At 32.7% G+C, this 18,769-nt stretch overlaps 2 protein-coding genes across 2 annotated transcripts; both read right to left on the bottom strand.

Moving 5' to 3' along the window:
- Window positions 1–1,099: 1,099 nt before the first annotated feature.
- LOC134714770 (melatonin receptor type 1B-like) lies at window positions 1,100–6,807 on the bottom strand. The gene is made up of 2 exons (XM_063576305.1): window positions 6,312–6,807; window positions 1,100–4,271 (listed from the first exon to the last, which is right to left on the bottom strand). Exons 1-2 carry the CDS (start codon window positions 6,571–6,573, stop codon window positions 3,430–3,432), a joined length of 1,104 nt encoding a protein of 367 aa, XP_063432375.1. The 5' UTR covers window positions 6,574–6,807; the 3' UTR covers window positions 1,100–3,429.
- Window positions 6,808–9,094: 2,287 nt separating this feature from the next.
- LOC134714761 (protein sll1483-like) lies at window positions 9,095–13,716 on the bottom strand. The gene is made up of 5 exons (XM_063576292.1): window positions 13,323–13,716; window positions 12,387–12,610; window positions 10,945–11,134; window positions 10,311–10,520; window positions 9,095–9,655 (listed from the first exon to the last, which is right to left on the bottom strand). Exons 1-5 carry the CDS (start codon window positions 13,468–13,470, stop codon window positions 9,540–9,542), a joined length of 888 nt encoding a protein of 295 aa, XP_063432362.1. The 5' UTR covers window positions 13,471–13,716; the 3' UTR covers window positions 9,095–9,539.
- Window positions 13,717–18,769: the final 5,053 nt, after the last annotated feature.

Here is an 18,769-nt window from a genome sequence, read left to right as displayed (position 1 = left end):
ATCAAGTTTAAGTTTTGTTCGGCTTGGCTAATTTTTGCCGAAATTACGGGCTATGGACTTTGATAAATTGTTGAAAATCTCAGTTATACAGACTTTTTTTCTAAATGCTTTCAGATATTGAACTGCTTTTTTTTTGTATATGAGCTAACTATGATGATTTGCAGATGAAATTTAAAATTGTTTTGCTACGCTAATTTTGGCAAAATTAAGGGTTAACAACTTCGAAAATTGTTGAAAATCACAGCTATACTGACTCTTTTTCTATACGCCTCTAGATTTGAGCTGATTTTTTACATGTGAGACTACCATCATGTTTGTGTCCACATTTGTTATTGAAATAGCAGATTTTTTAACATTTTAAGACGGGACAATTCGTGTTGCTTTGACATATCTAGTTTTTGTCTGTTTCGATATTACCCATGTGGATAGGCTATAGCAGTGTGACTTCAAGGGCTGATCCAGCCGTTTTCAAACGGGGGTTCCAAACCTAGGATAAGGGAGTTGGGTCCAACCATATGTCCCAATTCAAATGCATTGATCGGCCACTGGACCTATATTAGAATCTAATAGGTTGGTAGTCTATTTACAACCGCATTTGAATTCCACCATTGCATCATCACTTCAAACAGAATTAGTCGGTTAAACCATGTGATTGAAAACAATACAATGAACAGGTTGTTAACACTTTCAAATATCAATAGGGTCAAGCAACATTTTTAAAATGATAAGATCGTGTAAGAGTTAATTTTGTTACAGATACGAAATTTTAGTGATATTGATCCTCAAACATTAAGCCGGCCATGAACTAAGTTTGTGAATTATGTTTGCGGTTCTTTTGACATGAATTGTGACGTGTCATCGTATGAATTTTATGTAAGAAAACTATAGCAATTATATTAGAAAAGTATCGCATTCATAATTTTTTTATATTTAAAAAATATCGCTATGATATAAGACAAACATCGCATTGATATTTAAAAAATATAGCAGTATCTTTGACGATTTTGGCTTATTCAACAATTGAATTCATCTCAATTGCATTCCACATAATTTGCTACATGACATTAATTGAATTTGTACATCTACAAATGATAAATCGTGCATTTATGTCTCATTTATTCAACAATTCAATTTTCTCGTTTAAATACACCTTACTTGGTATAACTTAAAATAATTCATGGAAATTATACAGCAGACGTATGTCTTGTTAAATGTCAGCCTCTTTTAAGAAAAGAATCATTACTTTATACCGAGAAATCTTCGTTGCTTCATAAAAATGTAAACATTCGTCTGAGATTTCCCACAATGCAACTCGTTGATATAAGACAATATCGCTCATTGATATAATAAAGTTTTTATCGTATCGCACCTTCCATAGACTGAAAAATCAGTGTTCAGAATTTTGTTTTAATTTTATTTTTCATTAATCGTATGCAATTTAAATATTGTGTTTTAAAAGGTGTGCTCGATTAAGTTATTTTTTGTCGACATGAATGCTATTTGAGTTTAAATACAAAAGCCATTTACATTGTTACTGATTAGCAATTCATCAGGGGTCAGCAGCTTGTTGTTTTTACTGAATAAATCATTAACATGAATTTATTGGGTAAGAAACATAGAAATCATAAAGATAATAAGATTTTTATAAATAATGATGAGAACCCTCAAACATACATCATGATTTATTGTTAATGCACTCTTAAGGGGAACGTTTCGAGGAGATGCATGTTAAAAACTAAAGTGTGATTTTTTTGTTGTTGAATTATACATGAAAGTAAAATAATGAAATAATCATTCCCTTCAAGCAGTCATTATGGTTCAATTTAGTTAAATGTTAAATGAAGCTTAGAAACATTGATAATGAATCATTTACGTGATAGATAATGCATATTTTAAGGTTTTTCTTGTCGTAGAACACACCGAGGGGTGTCAGGATTGTTCAAAGAATATACCGTCAAAAAATATCAATTTTATAAAGATTTGTAAAATTTAGTATCCTTTTTTACCGACATCACTAAAATGGGATATTCCTTTCTAATGCGTTCAGGTTTTAATACGCCCTGCGGCTCATTTAAAATGTGAAATAAAACTCACTAAATAATTAAGATATAAACCTTTTAAAAATTGTTATCCATACATAATAAAAATATTACTGTAACTGCATGAAGTAAGACACAAATGTATTGTTACCATCCGATAACGGTGTATGACAAATACAAGACACATTGTAAGTTATTTATTGTACATTTTCAGCAAAATATTATAAAATTAAGTGAGAAAAAAAAATTAAAAAAAAAAAAAAAAAATGGGGTTTGCCACATCTCTGGAGTAGCAACTCTCAAATACTTTTTTATTTAACAAATACTACCTGTATGACTATTTCGATAGTTTATTTTACAATGTTATGTAAAATACTGTATGTTGTATCAATCATATATGTTATGTGTATATGCCCCCCTGGGGACCTAATTTGGAAAATAAAATTTATCTTATCTTATCTTATCTGTATCACTTAGCTTATGGAAAAGGGGGAGGGGTATGTTTTTTCGTTTTGTTTTGTTATGTTATTTCTATTGCGGAAAAGTTGTTATTTACTTATCCATTTTACTTGAATCGAATGAAAAATTCAGAAAGATTGTCTTTCGAATAGCAATACATTTTACTAAATGATAATCAGGATAAAATTATATCCCCTCCGCACCCAACCCTTTCGTGAGTTACGTTAATGTTATTCAATAGAATATAAGATTATTTTATAAGTTGATCATTTGATAGAGTAAAAGGTATACATAAATTTTAAAAAGTTACGAACTGACACGAAGACGAATTTAAATACATGTAGGTCACAGTTTGATTTCCTATTCAGTGTGTATCGTTCTGAACATGCATGAAATATTTGCCCCTGGACGTTTAGCAATCGACCTATTTAGATTTTCAAAATCTTACACATGTTAAATCTGGATTTATTTTATGAAAGTCTACATTAAAATTCATCTGACCTATTTGATAATGTTTCTTTATTATAGCGATAAATCAACAAAACTTCTCGTTATTTGTTTCTAAAATTAAATTGCAGGTCTACAATGACGGTTTCTTTTACATCTATCATCGGTTGTACTTTAGAAAATAAATTTCCAAATAGGCAACAAAAAACTATTAGACGAATAAAATTTTGAAGTAAATCATAGATTGCATGTTTATCAAGGAAAATAATGTCCTCACACAGGTAATTATTTTATGCCTTGGAGCATATACCATTGAAACATGGTATCGTCCGGGTTGATTCTGAAAAAGAATGACCTGACGTTCTGAAAGAAAATAACTCCATATAGGTATATAAATGCGATTGAATAAAGCGACCTCATTGAATTCGTATTCATGTGAACTTCCATTCAACTCCTTGTTATAAAGAGTAATTTTATCTTTAGATTAAGATGCAAACAGATTGGATGAGGATGATTTCATATCAGATAAAGATGTTATCATATCAGATGAAGATGTTTTCAAATTAGTTGAAGATGTTTTCATATCAGATAGAGATGATTTGCTTTTGATTTTCCTGACAGACGATAGTGAAACTTTAACATTGTCTTTCTTGCCGATATGAAATATTTTGTGAAAATCTGATTTAAATTTTCTATTTGAAAAATAATAGATAAAAAAATTAAATGATGGATGAAAATGGGCAAACACTGTGATGCAAAGATGTACTTCGTGGGAAAATGTATCATCCGTATCGGCCACAAGCAATATGGCGAAAGGTATCCAACAAATTGAAAATACGGCATACACAATAAATATTGCTTTTGCTAGGCGCAGGGATTTGTTGTCAATGGTTGGTGCGCTGTTTTTACTCGTTACTTGTTTTCGTTTATTTCGGACAAACAAAAACAGTTTGAAGTAAGAAATTCCAACGACCGTCAATGGAATCCACACAAGACAAACAGAAAAAAACACTGTAAAACTGTACGTTGCCTTTCTGTCCCAAATACATTCCAAACTTTTGTCATCAAAACCATGTCCGCCAATTCCAGCGTAATTAAGTAGAACCATCATTATTCCAAGGACATACAGTGATATGCACATAATGATACATGACGTCCGAGTGAATATTTTCTCGTAATAAGAGTTGTAGCATATTAATATGTATCTGTTGAAACTGAGAAATGTGATGGACCCCAAAGACACAATACATGAGATGGTACACATTTTCCCAATTATCTCGCACAGCATTGGATACTGCATGAAGAATGGCCGGCCTTCAATTTTCCCTGGAAAATAAGATAAATATGTGATATTATATGTGACACTACGAGATGAGTCTTTTGCATACGACGAAACGCTATGTTATTTTACTTTGTTGTGGCGTCCAAATGTTACGCCTGGTATCTAGGATGAGTTAATAAAGAAAATATTGATTAAAACAAATTATTCAAAGATACAAGAAAATGATAGTGTTCCTAAGATAAGCGAGACATGCGCATGCTGTTATTGTTTTCTATTACTGGTTTACTTGCATGATGAAATATGCTTTGTATTTTGGATTATAATAGAGTGCAAGGGTTTTAAAATATCAGATGAATATCCAGAGACAATTCGAATTCAATAGTTAACTGAGTAGGAGTTATTGATATTTTTTACATATTTACTATAATAAAACTTATCTTAATAAAATTGAATGCCTCCTTTGAAACAATTCAGAATTAAAAATGATCTGTCTTTGACATTTGTTTTTAATCTCAAGGTAAAGCTTTAAGCACAAAACTTCAGCAGATATTTTTCACGGATATGAAACCAGTATGTTCAGCTGTGCTACCAAAGAGGGACAAAAGACATCAGAGGGACAGTCAAACTCACAAATAGAAAACAAACTGACAACGCCATGACTAAAAATGAAAAGGAAACAAAAAACAAATAAAGTACACATGACACAACATAGAAAACTAAAAAATAAACAACACGAACCCCAAATGTATGGGCTTACGATAATGTTAATTGTGCATTTGATTGATTATAAACTCAAACCGGGGCCGTAAACACCTGCCGTGAGGAAGACCTCACTGACTGTGAGATGTAAAACAGAAATAAAAGCTCTGTTCCCTCTTTTTGTGTGTAATGTACTTTGTACATAATGGTTTTATCTAATAGATAAAAAAAAAAAGGACATACAACAGCTAGTCTACAAAAAAACTCACAAGGTAAATATAGACTAGGCAATTTACCCAAAATCGCGTGTAATCTCAGATGATCCAAAACAATTTTCGATTTCATCCAGAAACTCTTAACTTATATTTATGACAGAAGATACTTATGTTTATTAAACACGCATTAATTGTAATTTCGAAACTGTGTTTTCTTTCCTTTTGCGTTTTAGCTATAATATGAACCGACACAACCCTATATAAAAAATACATATTGTACGATTGCCAAACTTACAACTATGAACAACAGCCTAAACGACTTATATATGAGTTGCTATAGGTCAATAAACTGTCTTTGAAACTAGACAAACTTCGACCGTATAGTCAACTAGCCTGATTTCTGACAAAACAATACTAAAACGTTTCGAGTAGGACAGATAGTAACATATACGAATAAATTCATCTTCCTGACTATAGACATACACAAAAGGAATATGGCGGGGTAAAGTATGTTTCTAAACACTTAACCCTCCAATGTTCTTTGTTCTATAACACTTCAGAATGATATCATACGGTAAATATTCATAAGCAGAGGCTTGATTGATTAGACTGGCTCGGAACACAAAAACAACTTAAACAAGACAGACAAAGATAGTACTGATTTTAAGGTATCAAATAAACCATGTTCTCCATGGAGGTTGTCCATTATTACAAGGAGTGAAAGATCAATCAAATTTATTAAGATAATTATTCTGTATTTCAAACAATTTGCAATTCACAGCAATGTTTCAAGTCGAATTCTTTTATATTATATAAAAGGATTAATGTGAACTCGAATATAACAAATAAGCTTTCGTATATATTTTCTTCTTATCAAGTTATTTAAAAGACGTTTTGTCTTGAAACCAACCATTGTCGAAGAATCATACTCAAAGAAGATTTTTGTATCGATATGTCTAAATCTTAATGACAGTGGCTTTACAAATGCATTTGCAAAATTAAAAACAAATCAGAAACCATTGCAGCAAAGAAAGACCTAACAAGATTATGATACTAGAATTAAAAATGATAGTATCTGATGTCAATGATGTTGTGAAAACGATGCTTAAGAGCATGATTTGATAAAGATTTACTATTTCCTTTTAAACGCAATGTAAGATAGCTACTTACCAACAATGCTCATAGGATCTGCCATCAAAGTAACATACATGTCTGATATTGCTATATTAACGATGAATATTGATTGCACGGTCATCATCCCCTTCGATCTTGCTGTTATAATCAAAATTAGAGCATTCCCAAATGTCCCTACAAGGGACGCAATTGTTTGTAAAGCTATAGATGTAATTGCCAACCCAGGAGATTCCTGAATGAATTCGTATTTTCCAAAATATTTTGCAACGTGTCCAGGCGTATTAAAAGTCGTATTCATATTTCAAGACTGTGAGCAAAGTTACTTTCTAAAATTGACCAAAGCGATGTCCGTTCGGCGAAAATTAGGATACAAAATATTAAATTAAATTTCTGTTTGGCTGGCGGTAAATCGTCGTTGTATATATTTTAATAATAACCAGATGTCTTAACTTTTATAAGTTCGTCCAGACACCTTCACGTGTGTGATAATATCACGTAAACATATGCGTAAGATCTTTTGGTTATTTTGGCGATGCACCAAGAATATGACTATATTTGTAATGATGAGTATAAAAAAATAAGATAACATTTCATCGGAAGTAAAATACAAAGTTTTTACTTGTTTACCGGCCAATTATTGTTTATCGCGATGACGTTCTGGATTTTTAGTTCTATTATTGCTAATTCATATCCTTGAATTAACATTCCTTTATTAAATGATGAATGTTTGTTTAATGCGACTTCTAGCTATCATATTGTTCTACATTCATCCTTATAAGTTGAAAAAATATTGACAACGACATAGTAAAAAAAGGAAAGACAAACAACATAATACGAAAAACAACGTTTAAAACTAACCACTGATCAACACAAACCAAACTTGGATGATCCCAGATGCTATGGAAGGGAAAGCAGGTCCTGCTCTACATGTGGAACACTTCATTTTGGTTGTATTATCGGTTAAACAGAAACGTTTTTGACAGTTTGATAAAATAGGTATATTTTCTTTTTTCAAAAATAAAGACAACAAAAAGGTAGATGGAAGTTACCAAGGGATATTCAAACTCATTAGTCGAATAGTTATCAAAGGAAACAGGATTATAAACAGACGCGCGTTGTGTCTACATAATACTCATCAGTGACGCTCATATCAAAATATCTATAAAGCCAAACAAGTACAAAGTTGAAGAGCATTGAGGATCCAAAGTTCCAAAAAGTGGTGCCAAATACGGCTGAGGTAATATATGCCTGGGGTAAGAAAATCCTTAGTTTGTCGTAAAATTCAAAGTTTTGTAAACATGAAATTTATGAAAATAACCACATTTTTGATATTCATGTCAAACCCGAAATGTTGACTACTGGGCTGGTGATACCCTCGGGGACGAAACGTCCACCAGCAGTGGCATCGACCCACGAAAATTAAGTTACAATGCCATGGGAAAAAAGAAAACCTAGAGGCTCTAAAGAGCCTGTGTCGCTCACCTTGGTCTATGTGCATATTAAACAAAGGACACAAATGGATTCATGACAACATTGTATTTTATTGATGGTGATGTGTTTAAAGTTCTTACTTTACTGAACGTTCTTGCTTCTTACAATTATATATTCTATAATGAACTTTGCCCATTAGTAACAGAGAAAATTATTTGGTAAAAATTTACATAAATTTACCAAATTAATGAAAATTGTTAAAAATTTACTATAAAGGGCAATAACTCCTTAAGGGGTCAATTGACCATTTAGGTCATGTTGACTTTTTTGTAGATTTTACTTTGCTGAACATTATTGCTGTTTAAAGTTTATCTCTATCTATAATTATATTAAAGATAACCAAAAACGCCAAAATGTCTTTGAAAATTACCAATTGGGGGGCAGCAACCGAACAACCGGTTGTCCAATTCAACTTAAAATTTCAGGGCAGATAGATATTGACTTGATAAACAATTTAACTCCTGCCAGATTTGCTCCAAATGCTTTGGTTATAAGCCGAAAACTGCATTTTACCCCTATGTTCTATTTTTAGCCGTGGTGGCCATTTTGGTTGGTTGGCCAGGTCATCGGTCATTGGTGTGAGTGCCAATGAGACAACTCTCCATCCATGTCCCAATTTGTATAATTTAACTATTATAGTTCAAAGTACGGTCTTCAACACGGAGCTTGGTTCACAGCAAACAGCAAGCTATAAAGGGTCCCAAAAATGACTTGCGTTAAACCATTAAAACTAACCGTATAATATATATGAAAATAATTAACGAGAAGCACATACAAACCATTTCAACAGACGACTACCGCTGAACATTAGGTTCTTAACTAAGGACAGGTGCAAACAAGCGATCGTTAACGTTTTAATAGTACCAGCATTCACCCTTACCTGGAACAATAGAGCAACATCACGTATTTATTTAGAAAGTATGACACAAAGTAAATACAAATCAGTAATGTAAGGGGTAAGATGTTAAACCACAACCTTAGACAAAATGCCGATTATTTTCACCTACCTGTGTACATTTTTTTATTAGAAAAAAAATGTACACAGGTAGGTGAAAATAATTTTGTTGAAAGGTATACAGTAATAGAATACGGAAATACTTTATGCAAAATAAATAATTGTGTTGTTCATAGCACAAGAACAGAGGTGAAAATTCAAAGTCATACCAAGTAACCTTAACATGAAAAAACATGAACGTATGTTAACTAGCACATTTCTGCCCTAAGATGTTAGCTTAAATACTATCCCGTCATCAAGTTTTAGATTTAACGTCGCTTGGTAGTCAAAACGTTGTATAAAGCAAAATACAAAAACTAAGTTTTTTATTTTTTATTATACAGGACGCACAAAAAAATAAAATATATCAAGATCATATACAAAACGAAACGAAATATGTAACAACAATGAGAATAATTACCAAAAAAATTACTTAGAGATTGTTGACAAATATGTGTTCTGATCATGAGATTCTGCAGTTTAATATAATAGACATGAATAATCATGCACATCATATTGAGGTAAAACAGTGATAGCAACTGAATGTTCCGAACAGATATATACAGTACGTAAAGGTATTACGGTAATAAGCCCTGGATGTTCCGAACATATTTGTTCAGCATGTAGAGGTATAACGGTGATAACCACTGAATGTTCCGAAAGTAGAGGTATTACAGCAATAACCCCTGAATGTTCCGAATACATATGTTCAGCATGTAGAAGTATTATGGTAGACTTTTTGATGTACTATTCTGTTCGCTAAGTTCTGATAAGTAAAACTACAGAGACGTGCATACTTCAGGAGGGCACAGGACAGAATCAATTACATGGAAGACGCCGTTTGATACAGACTGATCTGCTATAATCACTCTTGCTTGGTTTATCTTTACTCCATCTACAATCAAAACATAGGTAAAAACAAGACTTTCATATCTCAAGTACATTTTGGATCTTATGCAATGTTATCTTCATGTTTGAAATTATCAAACTTCGACTTATAGTTATAATACTAGTACCAACAAAATTTAACTGCAAAGTGGTTGTCCTTTTAATATAAAGATATGAAGATGCGGTGTTATTTTCAACGTGACAACTATATAACAGAGACTAAGTGACGTAGATGTAGCAACTGTAATATGTCACCGTACAGCAAAAAACATTTCAAAAAACTCATAATGGATAGTAAGTTTAAAAGTACCCGACATGTAAAACTTTAAATCATTGAAAAAGAAAAACAGCTTGAATTATTTTAAATCAAGATTCGGCAACGAGCGATAACCCCTGAGATAACAGGCACTGGCTACTGACAAAAAGTTGTCATTGAATAAACAATAGTTTAATGGCTTGTATTGAAAGTCTTTCATTTCTGTATTGACCTCTCATTAACACTAATAGCTGAAAATATGAAGTGATTCCTATTTTTGGGGTTTTATACAACGAGCGTTTTCTCTCTAAAATGACTAATAGATTGGTGCAATTCAATGTAGAATAATTAACTGATTTTCATAACTTCAAATGAGTAAGATAAAATTACGTGAGTTAACATTTACCTGGACTGACTCTGATTGTTACATTGTTTCCCTCCACAGTCTTAACCGATAGGTTTTTAAGTCCTGCGCTGTAATAGGTCAGTGGTATCACGTGGTATGTTAAGACTTCTGTCAGAGCTGTGATATTCTTCGACAACTTTTCAAGGAATCCAGCAGGTAACTTCTCAAAGGCTTCGTTTGTTGGTGCAAACAATGTGTATGGATCTGGACCTAGATTTAATAAAAAAAATTGGAATGATCCCAAATAAGATCAAAATAAGATGCAAGGAAAACTGGAAAATTTCTATAAATCAGGGTTGTGATTATACTATGACATAGATCTTCGCAAAAAAAAATATCTAAGGAAAGATATGTGTTAAACCTATCCGGATACATTGACAGCACGTGCCTTCATATAAAATATTGATACATTTCTTGATAGTCCAACATTTTTACTTGGAATTTTAGGTCCTTAATTCGCTTCAACTTTTTACTTGTTTAGCTATATAATTATTTTGATCTGAACGTCACTGACGAGTCTTATGTAGACAAAACGCGCGACAGGCGTATTTTAAAAGTTATAAGCCTATTACCTTTGATAACTATTTTATCTAATACTTTAAATGTGTCATAAGTTTTTATGTAATATACATACCGGACAATGTCTTGGCCAGTTTGGCTAAAGTAACAGCTTTTACCAAAGTCATTAAATCTTTATTTTTAGCCACAGTAGCTACAAGGTTTTCTGTTGGGAGAGGAAACATAACTCTACTTATAACGTGTATCACTCCGTTTGATGCCTTTTGGTCAGCTAATACTACTGGACTTCCTGTAGCAGTGACCAACTATAAATATAAACGGTCTTGTGTTATAAAATCAGTATTTATAAGTAAAATATAACAGTGAATAAAGTGTGAATGTAACTGTACCTAAAAAAAAAAAGTAGCAGCTACTAGCTGGAAACTACAATATAACAGCGAATCAAGTTTAATTCCCAAAACTATTTGAAGGAAGTAATGAATACCCTGTCTTTTTGTCAGACACTGACTTTATACATCACAAAACTATATCGCGTTTAATTATCAAAGAGTTTGAAATTCGTGAGTTTAAAGGGAAAAATGTTCACTGTCTTATCTTTTGATTGTTCTTCAAAATCAAATTTGCAATAGGGGACTTTTTTCCCAAACTTCCCTTTCATCCTGAATGGGCGAAAACAAGACTCTCGTTAATTGTCAAATTGACTGTACGTAAGGGTAGGAAAAAGCCGTCTTATTCACTGTCTTTTTGCCAAAAAAAATTACACGAGAGATTTTTTTCTGCTTTTTTTTTGTCCGCCTCTGTTCAACAAAATATAATAACTTGAAGTCGATAAATGAAGGCAACAGTAGTGTACCGCTGTTCAAAACTCATAAATCGATAGAAAACACAAATCCGGGTTACAAACTAAAACTGAGGGAAATTAACGCATTAAATATAAGAGAACAACGACACAACATTGAAATGTAACACACACAGAAACGAACTAAGCATTAGACAAAATTCGATGAGAATAATAAATATAACATCAGAAATTAATACATGAATTTGGGATAGAAAAGTCCGTGACACGTCTTATAGTAATGTGAATTCACACTCAAATATAAGATGAAATAAACGACCCAACAGAATATATAAATTTGTTTATCTTAAAGTCGCTTTATCCCTGCGTTATATAAGGGGAAGGGGATATACTTCACCATTTTGTTTGTAGCACTGTTACCACGTTACAATACAGGAACACTTTTTGTCAAATCGATAAAAGATGATGTATGAGTCAGACACAATATTAGCACCCTTGCCGTTCGTTATTTGTAAGGTTTCATCTGTCCATTTTTATAACTTGAGATTTTTCAACCACTATATCTTTTACTCTTATTCAGTTAGGGTCGAGAAATCTTTTCTTTATGTGTAACGTTACCTCTATCATTTTTTCTATTGTTATGAAATATTTCTTTTTACTGTCTTAAAACTACACTTTTTCCTTGTCGATTATCTTTGAATAGAAATCAAAAACTAATATTTTTTAAACATTATTTTACTTTAAAAAAAATTAACTACCTTTGGTTCAAACCATGGATATATGTTAGTTCTAATACTGGCAGCTGGATTCAGCGTTGGAACAATCCCTTCATCTTTTATTTGGTTAGAAAATACGCTTCCTTTGAGAACGTGAAACTCCAATACTTGAGCTAGAAGTTTGTGGTCTTTTTTCAAACTATCTACAACACCAGGTGGTAGACTAGCGAATGCCTCGTCAGTTGGACCAAATACTGTAAACGGACCTAAAATGTCAACATTCTCTTGATAAATATTTTATTTGTATAAGCACAGCGTGCGTATGAAAAATGACATATAATTTACAAGATAATGCGACCTGTACCGAATAGCCGATAAACACGGTATGCATTGACCGTATTCTTTATACCAGTATGTCATTAATTGACATCCTGTGATCATTATAAATGTCCATTATACATTTTATAAAGAACAGATTAAAACTTATCATCTGAAAACTGATTTCCCGATGTAAAGAAAAACTGTCTTGTATAATTCTGTACTATGCATCTTAAAAAATGGCCACGGACATCTAAATATATTTATCAATTACAAAATTTATCACAACTGGCCCGGACAAATTGTTTATTCTAAGGAAGCTATGTTTTTTGTTAGCTTATAAAAATTATGTACAGTAAATGTTTTTTTTTTAAACATATTATTTTTGTCGAAATGTAACATTTGTTTACATCACATTTCATTGAAAAGAGAGATAAGCAGAATACTTTGTATACAACTGGCTAGATAAATAGTAATCGGTGTTTTCCAATCAATAGTATTGTTAGCTATGGCTATTTATAAACTTGTATTTTAATATGTAAAGTGACCTACATTTCTGTGGTTATTTATACACTTGTATAGTTATATAAGTAACGCTTTATCTTTCTCACAGGTAAACTATATGTCTTACTAAAATTGTACAGATAATACATAGTATACCTGCTGATGATAGAACGTCAGCTAGACCGGCGGCCTTGACCAGTTGCACTAACGTATTTGCTCCCAGCTTTTGTGCCAATTGGACAATATTATCCTCACATAAACATCCAGTGATTACACTCAACAGCAAAATGTACGAGTATTTCATGTTGATACTCCTAAAGCAGCTCAGTTTTAATCACAAGCTAGAAATAAGCTACCTACTATTGAGCAAGGTTCTAGAAAATAGCAGCTGGCTGTTACGGTTGGGTGTATAGTAAAAGTTATATAAAATGTTTAATCACGTGGTTCACACCCGTGTTCAAGGTTAAAATGAAGAAGGTTCAAATGGCGGTTATTTAACATTTATAATTCTGTGTACATACAGGTACTTGATGTCATTCCGGTTTCTAGTGCTTGTGGTTGGATTACTGTCATGAGACCAATCACTTTTATTTGAAGAGAGAAAGAGAGAGTGACCACGGGGAAATCGGAATTACCAAAATCATCAAGATTCCATATTATAATAAAAACGGCGGGGGCCACATGATGAGCAGGATCTGCTAACCCTTCCAGGGCACCTGACATCAACCCCAGTTTTTGGTTAGGTTCAAGTTGTTTAGTTTTCATATCTCTGTGTTGTGTTTTGTGTACTACTGTTTGTCTTTTTCTTTTTTTTTCACCAAGGCGGTGTGAGTTTGTTTTAGATTTATGAGTTGGGATGTCCCTTTGGTATCTTTCGCCCGTCTTTTAAACATGTTAAAGACAAACAAATGCTTATCACAAAACGTTACTCAGACAAATAAGTAACATGAACACAGCTTAAACCGAGTATGAACTCGTGTGCTCCTGTTTCCCTTGAGGTACTCACCGTGAAGCTCATGTGCAATAATCGGTATTTGATAACTCAATAAACATAAATAATGATTAAGAGATTAAGATATGATTACATTCAACCCACTGACGTTTATAAATGATAGGCTTGGGACAGGTATAAAGCAAGTGAGCAGGTTTGATTACCGTACATTCTAAGCACTTAGACCTTAGATCTTTAAATCTTTATAAAAAAACAGTAACAAATCATACATAAAATAAATTTCACAGTCAGCCTTTAGTACTTATTATTTTTGTATTTAATATATGTTATAGATCAAATTTATTCGGTCAGTGTATGTTCACCTGATTTTGTTAATATTAAGCCATTTCAATTGATATTTTATAGTGTGTCTTTCTATGTTGTGGTGTTATACTGTTGTTTCAGGTGCTCAAGTTTAAACCCGCTGTATTTGTTGCACCTGTTCTTAATCCGGAACCTGATGTTGAATGATTGTCGTTTGTTGATGTGGTTCATAAGTGTTTCTTATTTTTTATATAAATTAGACCGTTGGTTTTCCTGTTTGAATTGCTTTACATTAGTATTTTTTTGGGCCCTTTATAGCTTGCTGTATGAGCCAATGCTCCGTGTTAAAGGTCGTCCTTTGACCTTTAATGGTTTAGTTTGAATTTACAAACTGATGACTTTGATGGAGAGTTGTATCATTGGCACACATAACACATCTTTCTATATCTATTTGTTGGATAGTTGTATCATTGGCACACATAACACATCTTTCTATATCTATTTGTTGGATAGTTGTATCATTGGCACTCAGAACACATCGTTTTATATCTATCTGATGGAGAGTTGTATCATTTGCACTCAGAACACATCTTTTTATAAACATTAGACTCTGTGCGGGTTTTTATCGCTGCGTTGAAGAGCAATTGGTGGCTTTCGGTTGTTATCTGCTATTTGGTCGTTTTAAGGCAGTTAAGCTGCCTTATGCAAGCACCCTGGATTTTTGTTCTACCCCATAAATGCTCAAATATGTGCCATTGTTATTATCTAGCTGGATATTATGTTATTTATAACTTATTGGACAGTTTTTTCATACTTTTAGTTCTGGTTTACAAAATATATGACCAGAAAAACCTTCAATGATCGTCGAGTTTCCCAAAAGTTTTGAAGTTGCACATAGGAAGGAGCACATTAAGAATCCTTATGTAGTTTATTATCCCCTGAGCTTTTGGCTAAGATGTCAAAGAACAAATGTATGAAATATTTAATCCCCGAAAATCCGTCTAAAGACAAGTAGTTTAGATTTCCCAAATGGCAAAAGTCGTAGGGATATTTTTGTCGTCAATACGTAGTCGACTACGTCAGTAGTCTATTAAAATAAGTTCAACTGTTCACGCTGTTGGCGGCAATTTTGAATTAGAAGATGAATTTTTCGTATCTTTTCAATTTGGACGCAGGGGTTCAAATTAGCGGTTGTCAGAGATCTGCGACCAGTCACCTCCCACTTTTGCAGTCGGACTTTCTACTTGGTTACTAGCTACGCCCGACATGCCTAACGGACCTTGAAAGAAAATAAAAAAATAACTTTGCAAACATGTTTACCTTAGTCTCCCAGGGACGTATATATAAGTCCTTGAGTCTCCTAATAAACGATCTCAACTTATTTTCACCATTATTTTTCATGACAGCGATGTTCATTTTGTTCAACCGCTAGATTAAGACAGAAAATCGCCGACAAATAGTGTGTTAATACGACTAAAATCGTATCTGATTGACAAAAACGACATTGTAAACACAATTAAATGGCTGCCGTGAAAACTTAATTTAACAATATCGGATCCGATTCCGGAAGCGGATAAGGGTAATTCCGGGTTTTGCGGTCAAATGCAAAAAATCCAGACATGTAAAATACATCTGTGTATAGTAAATGAATATAAACACTAGAATTGAAAAGCAAAAGATATATGTTAAAGAAAGAAACAAGAGAAAAAAAATTATACAGACACTCAAAATTACTTTTTGACAAATTTTAATGTCAAAATTCATACAATGTGACAGCTGGGAACAGTATACCTAACAATATATATGTTCCTGGTGACAGTATAAATTTCCTTTATCAGTGATAAATGTTGGTAATGCATGTTAGTCTAGATGCTTTTAAAGTTAACATATTACTGCAATTTCAAGAGGTATTTTTTTCTTCTCAATTTTGACGGGTCAGTTAAAATAGCTGGAAGTTTCTTAAATAAAAAAGAAGATGTTGTATGATTGCCAAAGAGACAACTGTCCACAAGAGACCAACATGACACAGACATTTACAACTACAGGTCATCGTACTGTCTTCAACAATGAGCAAATCCCTTACCGCACAGTCAGCTATAAAAGGCCCAGATAAGACAATGTAAAACAATTCAAAAGAGAAAACTTCGGGCCTAATTTATATGACAAAAATAACGAAAAACCAATATGTAACACATAAACAAACGACAACCACTGAATTACAGGCTTCGGACTTGGGACAGGCACAAATAGTGCATATTATATGATACCTCAATGTAAGCAAATCATATGATATAAAGGTGGAGTCCATTGGGCCAATCTGCCCCCTCCTGTTTGATAACTTTGAAACGGATGAGATCCCCACCTCTCGACCATATAATTTCATGTATAAGACTAAATAACTAATCAAATGAAATATAGGGGAAGTCCCTAGGGTCATCCCACCCCTCATGTTTCAAGTAGAACTTAGAAACAGTCGAGATCCCCACCCCTTAACCATATTTATTCATGTATGGAACAATATATATAATAAAATGAAATATGGGGGAGTCCCTGGGGGTCACCCACCCCTCCTGTTTGAGAACTTGGTTTTGGTCGAGTTTCCTACCCCTAAACCATATAACTTAATGTTTTGGACAATATAACAAATCAAATGAAATATGTAGGGGGAGTCCCTGGGGGGTCACCACACCCCTCCTATTTGAGAACCTGAAAACGGTCGAGATCTCCACCTTAAACCATATATATTCATTTATAGGACAATATAACAAATCATATGAAATATAGGTGAAGTTCGTGGGGTCACTTTTTGAAAAAATTGAAGCAACATTGCCACAGTTTTCATAATTATGTTTGCCTTGGTTTTTGGTTAACTGCCTACAGCGCTTACAGTGCTTTGATTTTGTCTCTTTAACATATTCCCCGTTTCTACTCTCAATTTTGTTTTAAATCATAAATTTATCAACGGCTGCTCTTCAGAGTAAATTTCTGGCCGTAAGGATACACACAAAAAAAATGATTTTTTTTTATGAATTCGAGATCTCGATAAAACATTACCGTTTTCCGAGGTCACGACACAACATATAACGTTATCTCGATAAAATTAAATTGTAATAACGAGTTCTCGGATTATCAAATAGTTATATCGATTTATTATATCGAGATCATGAATTATTATATCATTATCTCGATAAAACGAAATTGTTATATCAAGATCTCAGATTATTATATCGCTATCTCGATTATTTATTAAATCGAGATCTCTTATTATTATATCGTTATCACGTTTATGTATTAAGTCAAGATCTCGTATTATTTTGTTGAAAAAATAATCCGAGATAACGATATAAAAATAAGAGATTTTGAAATAACAATTTCGTTTTACCGAGATAACGATATATTTTTTTGATCGAGATCACGGTAAAATAGTTATGTTTTATCGTGATCTCGAATTGAAAAAAAAAAATCTAATTTTTTATGTGTCCCCTTACGACTTCCGTATTACGGTAGATTTACATCAATATCGAACAGCTATGTATTTTTCATTTCCATTCTGCAAAATAGACGAAATATACCAAAGGAATAACCATCCCATTAGTCGAAAGCGAACTTTAAATGTCAAATTAATACAAAAAAAAATTAAAAGACAAAACCACAAAATCAGTATAAAAAACCCAACATAGAACACTGTCAGAAGAATGAACAGAATCCAACCACTGTTTGCTTATTAACCACATCCGTCTTTTGTTAACGCGTATAGTTCTTTCAATAGACAGGAGTAGGTCTATTAAGACGCCTTTTTAGCCCCAAAACATAGCAGTTTTACAAAATTGTTAAAATGTATAAACTTTTAGTTATTCATTGGACAGTAGAATGTTTCTGCTACATAAATTTGGGCTGATTTTGACAATAGAATGCACATATATAGGATACTAGCACCATTAAGTCATGCTAAATTACTGAAATCTTCACAATTCTAGCATTTTAGGGAAATTTTAGACGGTTTTCGTGTAAAACGAAAGTGGCCGCATTCGTGTTCGTCCTTAATATTGAAATGTAAGTTGTATTTTATGATAATACATAACATATATAAAGGTTGATGATGAACACGGATGCCGCCACTTTCATTTTGACAAAAAACATCTGAAAAATGGCATTTTTCGGCATATTTGGTAGATTTTCATATTTCAGCTTGAAACGGTGCGTTAATTATAACTAAATACGTTAAAATCTTTCACATAAAGTATTTGATTCAAATAAAATAGACACTTGAGTTTTTAAAAAGTGGTCTAAATCTTTCGTCAGAGGAACATGAAATTTGAGGCCAAAATCGGTCCTTACCGGACCTACT

Source organism: Mytilus trossulus, chromosome 1 (genome assembly GCF_036588685.1).
Source record: "Mytilus trossulus isolate FHL-02 chromosome 1, PNRI_Mtr1.1.1.hap1, whole genome shotgun sequence".
In the NCBI taxonomy this organism is placed as follows: Eukaryota; Metazoa; Mollusca; class Bivalvia; order Mytilida; family Mytilidae; genus Mytilus; species Mytilus trossulus.
Note: the sequence above shows the minus strand (reverse complement) of the source record. Positions and strands in the feature narration are given on the sequence as shown.